This window comes from Electrona antarctica (genome assembly GCF_951216825.1).
Source record: "Electrona antarctica genome assembly, chromosome: 7".
Lineage (NCBI taxonomy): Eukaryota > Metazoa > Chordata > Actinopteri > Myctophiformes > Myctophidae > Electrona > Electrona antarctica.
This window is the reverse complement of record NC_136812.1, coordinates 39,486,581-39,498,977: the sequence shown is the minus strand read 5'-3', so window position 1 is coordinate 39,498,977 and position 12,397 is coordinate 39,486,581. Positions and strand designations below refer to the sequence as shown.

The window sequence follows — 12,397 nt, the reverse complement described above, 5'->3', positions numbered from 1 at the left end:
CCTGTGTCCCTTTTATGCCCATAATATGGAGATTTCTGTATCTGTCTCTCTGTGTCCCTTTATTCCTATATATGGAGTTCTGTGTCATGCATGTCCAAATATGGAGTGTTGTGATGTCAGAACAGGCCAGCTCCATATATGGACCCTGGGCAGGGGCCCTGTCCAGAGGCCTTTAGTGGCGGTTCTGGACAACCGTGGGTCCAACCGACTCCGGGCACTGCACGCCCTGTAAGGGTGTGGAACGCGTTTGTCGAATTTGAAGTCGGTGGGGCGAACGGTTCTCGAGTTACGTGCAAGAATGGTGTATGTACCTGTATATATAATGGTGTATGTATTTAGAATGGTGTATGTACCTGTATATAGAATGGTGTATGTATTTAGAATGGTGTATGTACCTGTATATAGAATGGTGTATGTATTTAGAATGGTGTATGTACCTGTATATAGAATGGTGTATGTATATAGAATGGTGTATGTACCTGTATATAGAATGGTGTATGTATTTAGAATGGTGTATGTACCTGTATATAGAATGGTGTATGTATTTAGAATGGTGTATGTACCTGTATATAGAATGGTGTATGTATTTAGAATGGTGTATGTACCTGTATATAGAATGGTGTATGTACCTGTATATAGAATGGTGTATGTACCTGTATATAGAATGGTGTATGTACCTGTATATAGAATGGTGTATGTACCTGTATATAGAATGGTGTATGTTATGTACCTGTATATAGAATGATGTATGTACCTGTATATAGAATGGTGTATGTACCTGTATATAGAATGGTGTATGTATTTAGAATGGTGTATGTACCTGTATATAGAATGGTGTATGTATTTAGAATGGTGTATGTACCTGTATATAGAATGGTGTATGTACCTGTATATAGAATGGTGTATGTTATGTACCTGTATATAGAATGGTGTATGTACCTGTATATAGAATGGTGTATGTACCTGTATATAGAATGGTGTATGTACCTGTATATAGAATGGTGTATGTACCTGCTGGTGTATGTATATAGAATGGTGTATGTACCTGTATATAGAATGGTGTATGTACCTGTATATAGAATGGTGTATGTACCTGTATATAGAATGGTGTATGTACCTGTATATAGAATGGTGTATGTACCTGCTGGTGTATGTATATAGAATGGTGTATGTACCTATATATAGAATGGTGTATGATTTTTGTTGATGACTTACTATAGTATTTATGTATTCATGATGATGACATAAGAAACAATGTGTAGTGCAGCCGATGTAGAGCAACGAAAGCTTTTTAAACACGTTTTATTGTAGTAACATTGATAAAATTAGATTTAATGATCCTGTACAAAGAAACACAAACAATGATAAAGACAAAATTATTAATTTCATGTTGTAACTACCATTATGTTTCCAAACTACAGAAACTAACCAAATAAATGTTCTATGCAAAGACAAAATTCTGTACAGTAAATACAGCCAGATGACTAATTCACATCATATACACACACACCATTCCAAACATACACAAAACTATGTACATGTGCTCTGCATGTGATTAAGCTATTTTCTTTTCTTCATAAAACAGACAAAGGTATTACAAAAAGTTATCCAAAGCATTTGTCATAATATCTTCAGTGCCTGAGCTGCAGTTGTAGTTTATTTAATGACACGTACAAGAATACTGCCTAAGACATTGGGAAACCAAGAGTCGACAAACTTCCATTGATATCCTGTATCTGCGTCACGTGGGTTTAGGAGACATGGGGTAAGTTCGGAAAGAACTTAGAATCTCTGACGCTCCAGCAGAGCGTATTTCCAAACACACCCAGTAGGATGTGAGAGTCTCTACGTTGAGTGACCGCGCCAATTTAGGAGGCCATGTTGTGTTCCATTTCGTACTACACTGGCAAGGCGTGAGATGTCGTCCGTTTGTATATTAAGGATGTTTGATACCACATAGGGCTCCATTTCTGATGTCAATGTCAAAGTTTATGTGGAGAGACACCTGTTGCGTGTCCCTCCCACAGGGAGGGGGGGCAGTTTGTTGATCACACAGGGCTCAGGAAGGTGCAAGGAGATAGAGGGTTGGATTACATCTGACAGGCCAGCTGCCCTCAAGTCCTCCCCTGATAGTATAAAAACAGACCATTGACCATTCAAGTGGGTGTAGCGTGCATCTGTCACAGGTAGACTCGCCTCAGGTCTCCAGGTGAAGTGATGGTGTTGCACTGAGGGCACAACTTCTTTGCTCCCTGGAGGAAAGAAGGCAGGATAGAAAGAGAGAAACTTAGTCAGCCTGTACTGGTCTGAGTGACATTATTTATTTTCTGTGATGTGTATTTTAAGATGGTGATGAATATTTTGAGCATAGACGAGGAGTATTTTACTACAGTAATGTTTTACCAGTGTTCGTAGCCAACATTCCTCACAGTGGACATGCCAGCACTGTATGGAGGTGAGAGGGGTTGTGTACGTGTCCTACACCCAGAAAGAGAAAAGAGACAGTCAGACATACACACATGGAAAGACAAGAGACAAAATACTTTTTATTTAATTTTTTTATCCCACGAATTTTGTAACCCATTTTTTACCCAGTGTCAATTATCTAATGTGATCTTGGGCTCTACACACCCTCCGCCAACCTGGGGAGAGCAACGGACTTGAACTCATGCTTCCTTCATGTATGAACTCCAAGTTGCTCCTTTTACACCTGACAGGGGGGAGTTTCCCTGGTTGGACGTAGCGCGTGGAAGGAACACATTATTCCAACCAGTTCCTTTCCCCTCCATCAGGCGCCCCGGCTGGCCAGGGGGAGGCAGTTTACCAGATTCCAGGATTACTGCATGTTTTTTGAGGGTACCTACCCTAAAATACTTTTTAATAACCTTTATTTACACATAGCTGAAAGCATCATCACACGTTACTTCTTATCACTCAACATTCAATGTGTGATTAAGGTACCTCATGAGCCTTATAACAAAGCTGTCAGGTTCAGAGAAAGAGAGAGATGGGTGAAAAAGTACAAGTCATGGAAATTGACCTCACACCTACAATTGCATGGAAGAAACGAAAACAGCCACTAGATGGCGACCATTACTCATAATAACAAGTGGTGACTCAAGCTTCACAATAACTATGGTCAGCCTCTGCATTTAGTTATTCATTGGGATGGCTTGCTCTTTAATCTATTGAAAAATCTTTTCAACTGTCTTAGTTGTTCTTCTGTTATTTTCAATACTGTCAAGTATAAATTAGGGTAAATCCAGGCCTTCAACAGGAAACCAGAAGGGGTTGCAGACAAATTAGAGAACAATAGAAAGTATCACAGATGAGACTATAACACAGACCCTGCCCTGGAATAACACATACAGAATCTTATCTACTAATCTAAACAATTAGAAGGCACTTAACTCCTATGTGGTGGTATAGATAAGATATTATCCTAAAACATGACGACAAGATTAGGAATCCAGAGACAGTAATCGTTCCCATTGTTGTCACTTTGCCTACATGGTGTGATGTCCCTTGTAACCAGTGGTAACCACTCAACATGTGAATGCTCAGAGAAACGGCCTCCATTATCTCTGACGCTGTCTTCAGCTCAACCCAGCTGTGCTGTGGCTCTATAGCGTTGGTTCTTAAAACTCTCTCGCTCTAGACCCGAGAGGGAAATGTAATGTCTCCCCAGGACACTAACCGGTGAAAATATTTGCACTACTTCTTAAAACTTTTGTATATTTTTATTTATGGAATTCCTTAATTATGTTAAATGTATTAGACCAAATTCTCTTTTCATTTCAGTTTTTCTTTTTTAGTCTTTTGAATTAATAATAAAAAACAGAATTGTAGTAAACAAAAAAAAAGAAAAAAATATATCTCTGCTGTCGGGAAGTGACGACTCCAAAATGTCAATTTTTCAAGAAATGAAGAAAAACGTATATTTTTGAAACAAAGCAATACTGCCTCATCAAAGTTGGTATTGTGACTTTATATATTGTCAATTACTTGCATGAGAGGGGGAGAGGTGGTGGAGTTAGTTGCTTTAGCAGACAGTTTGGGGGTCCAATGAGTTAAAAGGTTTTGTCGGAAGCGCTTTTTACTACTTTTCATTGGTTCAATACCTTTTTAACTAACCAAAAAAAAAACCTAAAACCTCAAAAATGGAGTTAGGTGGTTTCCTCCCGACAGCATTGACCGCGACCCAAAAATGGGCCCCGACCCAGTGCTTGGTAAACACTGCTCTATCAATACTTCCAGATTTGTGTCTACAATGATCTTACCATGCAGATCAGGCATTTAAATCTGTCTCCTTTAGACAGCTGTTTCTCCAGATCCCGTATCCGAGCTTTAAGTGCATCCAGAGTAGTCAGCGCAGAATCCTCTGAGACCCTACACACACGCACGCACGCACGCGCACACACACACACACGCACACACACACACACACACGCACACGCACACGCACACACACACACACAGATAGAAACACGAGGGGAGACGGGGGGGGGAGCGCATGAGTTGGGCAGACACTGGAGAGTCATTTATAAATCGAAGACAGATTAAATTATTCGCCGGCCAACATGGATACTGAGCGTGAAATTTAGCAGCAATCACATTGCCGACATTCGCTGTCTCATTTATCATAGCCAGAGGAGGGAGGGAGGGCATATATAGAGGGGTGGGGGGTAGGCTGGTGTCAGGGTCCTCCCAGATATAGGCGCACATGCAGACACTTGTAAGTATATATGCACCAACACATACAGTACATGCACACGGCAGACAGGGATACATTGCATTAATCCATTCTGACCTGAGATCAGATTAAAAAAATGTCTTCTACATCCTGACAGTTTTCTGAAAAAGCTATGTTTCTATGTCAGTCGTTCTTCGATTTTTCAAAAATAGCAGACCTACAAGCTCGTAGCGTGCCACTCGGTGGCGCGCTATGAGCTTGTAGATCTGCTATTTTTCAATAGCTAAAGCATAACATAATGCTAACACCAAAAGGGGTTCCCGCCCAAAATGGATTAACTGTGATGAAATGTGTGTACAGTACATGCCGTCAGCCCTGTATCACCTTGATTGATGATATCATTACATTGGTATAGTATTGTATTCTGCTCTGGGAGCATTGTGGAGGTCTGTGCTAGCAGGGGGAGGTTGGTAACTTTACACATCGAAAGACTTTATTTATTTACACGTTTTGACGTCCATTGTGGCATAAGCCAAAGCACAATTAAACCGTTGTGTGGTTGTTTATGACAATAAAGTTGCTACATCTTCTTAACCCATTTTGACCTGGGAACGATTCTATAAATGTCTTCTAAATCCTGACAGTTTTCTGAAAAAGCTATGTTTCTATGTCAGTCGTTCTTCGATTAAAAAAAAAAATAGCAGACCTACAAGCTCGTAGCGCGCCACTCAGTGGCGCGCTATGAGCTTGTAGATCTGCTATTTTTCAATAGCTAAAGCATTTTTGGGGTTTTGGGCGGTTTTGGGTTCCCTCCCAAAATGGGTTAAAATGTCTATTTTCGTTGTATTGGAAGCCGTATGGCTTTTTTAACGTGGCACATTTAACTTACGGGGCGATGTCAGTGTTTTTACAGGTGATGGGTAAACCACTGCTGCTACCGTCTACTTTAGTACTCTCTCCAGTGCTGGTAGATGGACTTCCTGCAGTGGAAAAAATTAATAATACTGATGTGAAAACAATTCAAATGATTTGCACTAGTAGTAGCCTTCGCCGCATTTACTATTAGACATACATCATTTCCAGAAGCCACTGAATTTATTTTTGAGTGATTAATAAATAGTTCAGTATTCAGTTTATATTGTAGAAGTACATTTCATTGGGTATGTATGTGCCGAACTCACCGTCATTTGTCCATTTATATTCCATGCTCACTCTGGAATCAGGCAAACTACATCCGCTGCAAATTATAATAAAACACACATTTAAAAACTAAACAAGAAAGGCAAAACAATAATATTAATAACAAAATATAATATACTACAAGGTTGTAACTGCGTTAACCTGTATAAAATATATACAGTATGAGCAACCATGTCACACAAAGAGTGATACATACTCTGCTGTGTCCTTAGAGCCTTCTCCTGAGCAGGGGATGACATCTGTCTCTGTGTATCTGAACATCACGTTAAGGAAGCATCATTGTGGAGGAGAAATACAGGAATACATATATAGTGTATATCATTCTACCAATGCAGTTTGTGTGAGATTGAATGGCTTTATTAAGCTCGTGCTGAATCCACAGCACATTATCTCACTGGTTTAAAAGGTTAAAGTTGACACATCATTGACACTTGACAGACACCAACAGAAATGGTTGCTATTGATTTTATTTCTTCTTTTTTTTAAGGGAGGTCTTCATATACAGTGAGTTCACTTGTGTTTCTCACCTCTCCTGCACATTTAAAATAATATTTTTAACTGTAGCCTATTATTATAAATTATCGTGGAAATCATGAACTAAACTAATAAATAAGGGCACAATCCATTTAACCAACTAAGTGGTATTATAAGGAATGAGAAAATATTACTCTTATTCCTTCCTGGCAAAATGTCTTTACCAAAAAGGCATAGCTTGTTCAGACTCCAGAATAACATCAAACTGCTCAGGCTACACAATAAACCTCATACAATGGAATGAAAGGATACTGTGCTCTGCCGTACTCCAGAGTGTCGTCTCCATCCACGTCCAGATCCACGTCACTGTCCCGGCACTCCTTGGATGTACTGCTCACCAACACGGCACCTGATCACACACATTCACCACAACATCAAAACACTGTGACCCCGTCTGACACCGTGACATGTGTGACCCATTTCAGACTCCACCACCCTCCCTCCCTCCCTCCCCCTGCTTCTGCTTCCAAGTGTCTCTTTCTTGCACGCACGTTTACGTTCTTTCTTCTGTGGATAAAGGAGAGCGTTTCCAACCAAACCTCCGAGGCATCCTGCTATAGGGTTGTAATCGGGTCTGAAAAGTTCAGTGGTTTTTCAAGTGCCACTCAGTCACATCATGCACCCCCCAGTGATCAAGATCATACACATGGGTACCTCGCTGTCTGACTCCTACTCTCACACACACACACACACTCACACACACTGCTATTTTTCGGTGCTTGACACTGGTGCCAAGTATCAGTTAGGACTAAACCTAAACAAAACCTGACTGTTTATATACACAGGTGTTCATAATATAAACCATTTCATATTCAACTATGCTCGTGGGGGATATTTGGTCCTCACAAGTATAGTAATACAAGTAAGCACACACGCACGCACACGTTTGTTCTTACCTTTGAATCCCCCCAATATAGAGGCCATCTGTATCCTTCTCCTTTCGTTCCACTCATCCTCCAATGGCACCAATTCTGCTGATCCCTCCTAGCGCACGTACGCGCACGCACACGCACACACACACACACACACACACACACACACACACACACACACACACACACACACACACACACACACACACACACACACACACACACAGAGAGAGAGACAGACACAGACACACAAGTTTAACAATCTCAGTGGATATGTCCACATGTCTCCCTTAGCCTTTGACCAGATGTCTGCAGTGTTTTCATAGCTGTAAACCAGTGACAGAGAACAGAAGCCATTTCACATGGATACACACATGTGACAGTGATCTTGATGTGAAACGAACAGCAGCAGCAGACGATGACAGGAATGTGAAACAGATGAAGGCCTATCGGCCCTCCTAGTCCTAACCACAAATCTCCAGGCGGAAATCCACCTGCTCTCTCTCACATGTCGTCGCCTTCAGGCACAAACCTTACATCTCCATATTTCAGTTTTATGTTTTATGAGTACATAAATACTCTACTTCGCCGTGCACGAGTGACATGCAGATGTAGCATGACATCACATCTCGTGACACGTCACGCCACCCTATATGGCCATCTCCATATATGAAGATCATAACACTGACCTCATCTAACCCTGGATAACCATACATGGAGAAGACTGGATCATGACCTAGATCTGGATATATGGAGCTGACCTGTTCTGACATTCCATATGTTGATCCTTCGCCACCCAGCCTTCCTGTTCTGACATTCCATATGTTGATCTGACCTCATCAAACCCCGTACACACTCAAGACACGCTCCATATATGGCCAGTACAGAATTAATTTCATATGTTGATCTGACCCCCCCATGCCAAAGCGCCAGCGCTCGCCGTCACCCAGGCGGAAGCGTGCACGCTTCTCGCCCTCAGATCTGATTGATATATGCCCATACAGTATATGGGCATGCCCCCTTTTGTGCTCATATATGGAGCTGATTAAGGCTAGACAACACACTCCATATTTGGTCGTAGGTGCTTTGGGAACTCCTTATATGACAGGCTGAGTCATGGTGACGTGAGTGTGACAACATGGTCAGCCCGCCCGCCCGCAGGCCGGTCCTCCCTTAAGCCAATTTTAATATAGGATGCAATGAAAAGTATCAACAAGAGCTTTCATATGACTAAATAATAACTACATTGGATCCATTGGATTTTTTTGGACATACATGGTTTCTGCCCAACAGCAACAACGTGTCAATCTGGGAGTGTAAGGGAAAACATCAGGTCCTCAAACATCTCCAGCTGTCAGCCTCCTGCTGTAAAGCTGGTTAAATATTGAAGATGAGCGGGTTGTGTTTTGTACCAACCTGAGCGTCCTCTGGTTTTCTCCTCTTCAGCTTCCCGATCCTGACTGTGGAACAGACAGAACATCACACCGTCAAGACAGAACATCACACTGTCAGGAGAAATGTGGAATGTGAACAATGGCTTGACAGTGAATGGACATGGAGTTATTTTTGTGTCCGAGTGGCGCTGCGTCTGGGACAACAACTGCGGTGCGATATTCATTGCTACGTTTAGTATTCTTGGTTTGACACAACAACCTGCAGACACCAATATTGCACTTGATTTTTGTGTCAAATGATCGTAAACACAATGTAAAAAAACAAACACTTTAAAAACTTTCACCCTTTTTTTGTTAAAAAGCAACCAAAAAAAGCGTGTCGTGATTCAATGCATTGTGAGCTTTGTCACCCGACCCATCTCCTCTCAAACACACACACGCCCGTGCACACGCGCTTGTGCACGCACGCGCACACGCACGTGCACACGTGCGCACACGCACTACTGTATTCCATCACTTCACACCCACACGTGTCCTCCTCCACACAGTAAAATCCTGAGTGCTCATTTAACCCTTAGTGTGTTTTACACTCACTTCATTTGTTTTCTGAGACTTCTACTTTTCTGATATCCCCGCCGCTGCCGCCGCACCCCCACCCCCACCCACAAACCCCATCACCACACACACACACACACACACACACACTCTCTGACATGTGTCCTCCATGTCACAGCTCTACCTCCATCCTTCACATTCAATCCACAGACATGCACTACAGTATTATAAAGTATATATATTATATATATAGTCGCTGTCGGGTGGAAACCTTGTTATGTCCAAAACTGTGTTCCAGTGGATCCAATGTAATTATTTATATTATTTAGTCACAAGCGCTTGGTAATTCTTTTTAATTGGTTAAATATTTATAAAACCCAGAGACACAAATAGCAGATCTACAAGCTCACACAGTCACATGAGCTTTTTCTACTTTTGTGTGACACTGTAACATGATGAAGTAGGGCATTAATTTACGAAAGAAAACATAAAAAGTTAGGCCTGCGCCGTGGCTCAGCGGTCCAGGCACCTTGGCTGGTAATCCAGTCTGGCAGTGTGCATATAAAATAAAGGCGAAAGCCACAAAAGAAAAACCATTTAAAAAGAAAAAGAAAACATAAAAAGTTGAAATATGGAGATACAAGGTTTATGGCTGATGACAACAATATATGCACACACACAGAGCGAGAGAGAGATTATCTCACCCTCCTCCACCTGCACATTTTGTCCCAATAGAGACGTTGATATAAAAGTTAACACAGCAGAACACCAACTTCACCTCCTCAGCCTCTCCCACTGACCACACACTGCACATTGCATAAGGGGACATTAAGTTTTAGGGCCCTCTAATTTCCCTGACAGTGGGGACCCCCCACCCCGGTGTGTGTGCGCTGTGTGTGTGTGTGTGTGTGTGTGTGTGTGTGTGTGTGTGTGTGTGTGTGTGTGTGTGTGTGTGTGTGTGTGTGTGTGTGTGTGGGAGGGGGGGCGGGGGTGATGTAATGAGGGTTAAAGAGAGGAACGGAGGGGGGGGGGGGGGGGGGGACAGAGAGGGAGGACAGGGGACAGAGACAGAACAATAAGAGGACAGGGGGAAAGAAGGAGAGAGACTGAGAGAACGACAAAAGAGGAGTGAGAGAGAGAACAATGAGAGGACACTCCAGACAGGAGAGAGAGAGAGAGAGAGAGAGAGAGAGAGAGAGAGAGAGGGTCGATTGACAAAGAGGAGAATACCTTTCTCTTTGTCCTACCCTGTTCTCCTCCTCTTCCCAGATGTGAATGTAGCAACTCATTATGCTGTCCTGTTATAAATAAAGCCTAACAGACCTCAACCGAGTCAAATAGGACCTCCTGAATCTACATGGGATTAAGTGGACCCGACTGTAAAGTCCTGATGAACAAACCGATTAAGTTGTAGGCTTAAATATATAACCTGTTTTACTATGTACTGCACAAATATGAGTTTTTATTTATGTATTTATTTATGAATTCTCTGACTTATAAATGGATATTTCAGGGACATCCCATTTGAAACCTCACTCAATGGTATCTGGCTGGTCCGCATCAAGCTCCCTGATTGCTACTAAGATTTGTTTTACATAAGTAAAAGTAGCAATACAACAATGTAGAAATACTCTTTTACAAGAAAAGGCTCAGCATTATTGTTACTTGAGTGAAAGTACAAAAATGGCCCATTCCAGAATCACATTAATGCGTTCATCATTTTAATGTTACAGATGGTAACAATGGTAATAGATCACAATGTATCAATTAATGATAATATTAGGTATTAATAATCTAAATCTGTGAAGTAACTAGTAAACTAATTTAGTAACTAAAGCTGTCAAAGAATTGTAGTGGACAAGTGGAGTACAATTTACTTCTAGTGGAGTATAAAGTATATAAATAAAATGAAAATACTCAAGTAAAGTAAAAGTAGTAAAGTACCTCAAGTACAGTACTTTTTTAGTCGCTTTCCACCACTGTGGGTGTCAGCCCGGTGACGTCATGGAGGGGGGGGGGGGGGGGGGTGAAAGGTGCTACATAATTCTGTGTCTTACCAGCTTGTGAGCAGAAGTCTAGGTGGGCTCCTGCGTTGTGGGGGTGTAATGGGGCGGATTTGACGTAGCACCTGCACCAGCAGAGGTCGTCCACTGTTAACATATCAAGAGGTCAAAGTGGAAAGGTTAATAGCTCCTCTGCTCGTGTGGGCGCTAGGTCATCACTGGGGGTGAGGTGAGGGGGGGGGGTGACATTCTCTACAACTGACAGGGAGATTTGGACGAACACCGTACTGCAGGCAGCGATGTGAAGATTGGAGTTCGGGCAGTTGTAAACCCTTTTTTTTTTTATGCTAGTTACACTACGCATATTTGTTACTTGCTTGTTCACATACGTTTTGTTGTTTCGATTTGTTTATGCTTGACCACAAATGCCAAGAATGTTATTTAGATAGCATGCTGTTTAGACAGATGCTACATTTGATGTTTACCTGGTATCCTAGTTACTTTGAAGCACTCCATTGTTCTCTTAGTTTACGCGCTACTTAAGTAACCATTTACCCTGTGGTTTGTTGACCAGGGTTCATGCCATTTACACTTCATGAACATACACTTTTTAAGTCATTTTGAAAAAGAGTTTGTTAAATTGTCAAAACCTTCCCTTTATGGATGTGTAGAATGTATAGAATATGTCTTTTGTATGTCACAGAACAAAAGCAACAGAATTGAACAATCTGACCAATCGGATTGTTTACTGTGAAAGCCAGGCACTGTACACCCTTTCCACACAAATGGAGACAACAGCAATAAAATGCTATATAAGACAGCCAGGCAACATTTACAACGTTCTCTGCATGTCAACATACCATTCAGTCTTGTGTGTCTGTTGGCCCTCACACGGAGAAATGTCTATGGAACATAAGACAGGAGCGGCATACACAAATTAGAATGATTTGCTGATCGAACAAAACGTTTTATTTTGACACCTTGCATACGTCTATTGAAATGAATTAAGCTGCATTTACACTTACTCTTTGTACTGTGTAGGCTATGTAAAATAACCAATGTTTACTTTGCTGTACGACACGTCGTATAGCAAAGTAAAAATAAGGCTTTAGTCCAGGATACTAGCTTTAGTAACAGGATAAATAG

General features: G+C 41.6%; 1 protein-coding gene across 1 annotated transcript in view; it reads right to left on the bottom strand.

Annotated features, from left to right (window-relative positions):
- Positions 1-1,722: 1,722 nt before the first annotated feature.
- rnf220b (ring finger protein 220b) overlaps positions 1,723-12,397 on the bottom strand; it is a gene marked incomplete at its 5' end in the record, with an annotated part of 35,663 nt that continues 24,988 nt past the window's right edge. The window contains 11 exons of the mRNA XM_079505800.1: positions 1,723-2,252; positions 2,404-2,478; positions 4,281-4,389; positions 5,583-5,673; positions 5,875-5,930; positions 6,090-6,146; positions 6,680-6,776; positions 7,324-7,411; positions 8,716-8,759; positions 11,306-11,398; positions 12,112-12,154. Of these exons, the coding sequence (XP_079361926.1) occupies positions 2,181-2,252; positions 2,404-2,478; positions 4,281-4,389; positions 5,583-5,673; positions 5,875-5,930; positions 6,090-6,146; positions 6,680-6,776; positions 7,324-7,411; positions 8,716-8,759; positions 11,306-11,398; positions 12,112-12,154 (825 nt within the window). The 3' untranslated portion in view covers positions 1,723-2,180. The remainder of the gene's footprint in view (positions 2,253-2,403; positions 2,479-4,280; positions 4,390-5,582; positions 5,674-5,874; positions 5,931-6,089; positions 6,147-6,679; positions 6,777-7,323; positions 7,412-8,715; positions 8,760-11,305; positions 11,399-12,111; positions 12,155-12,397) is intronic.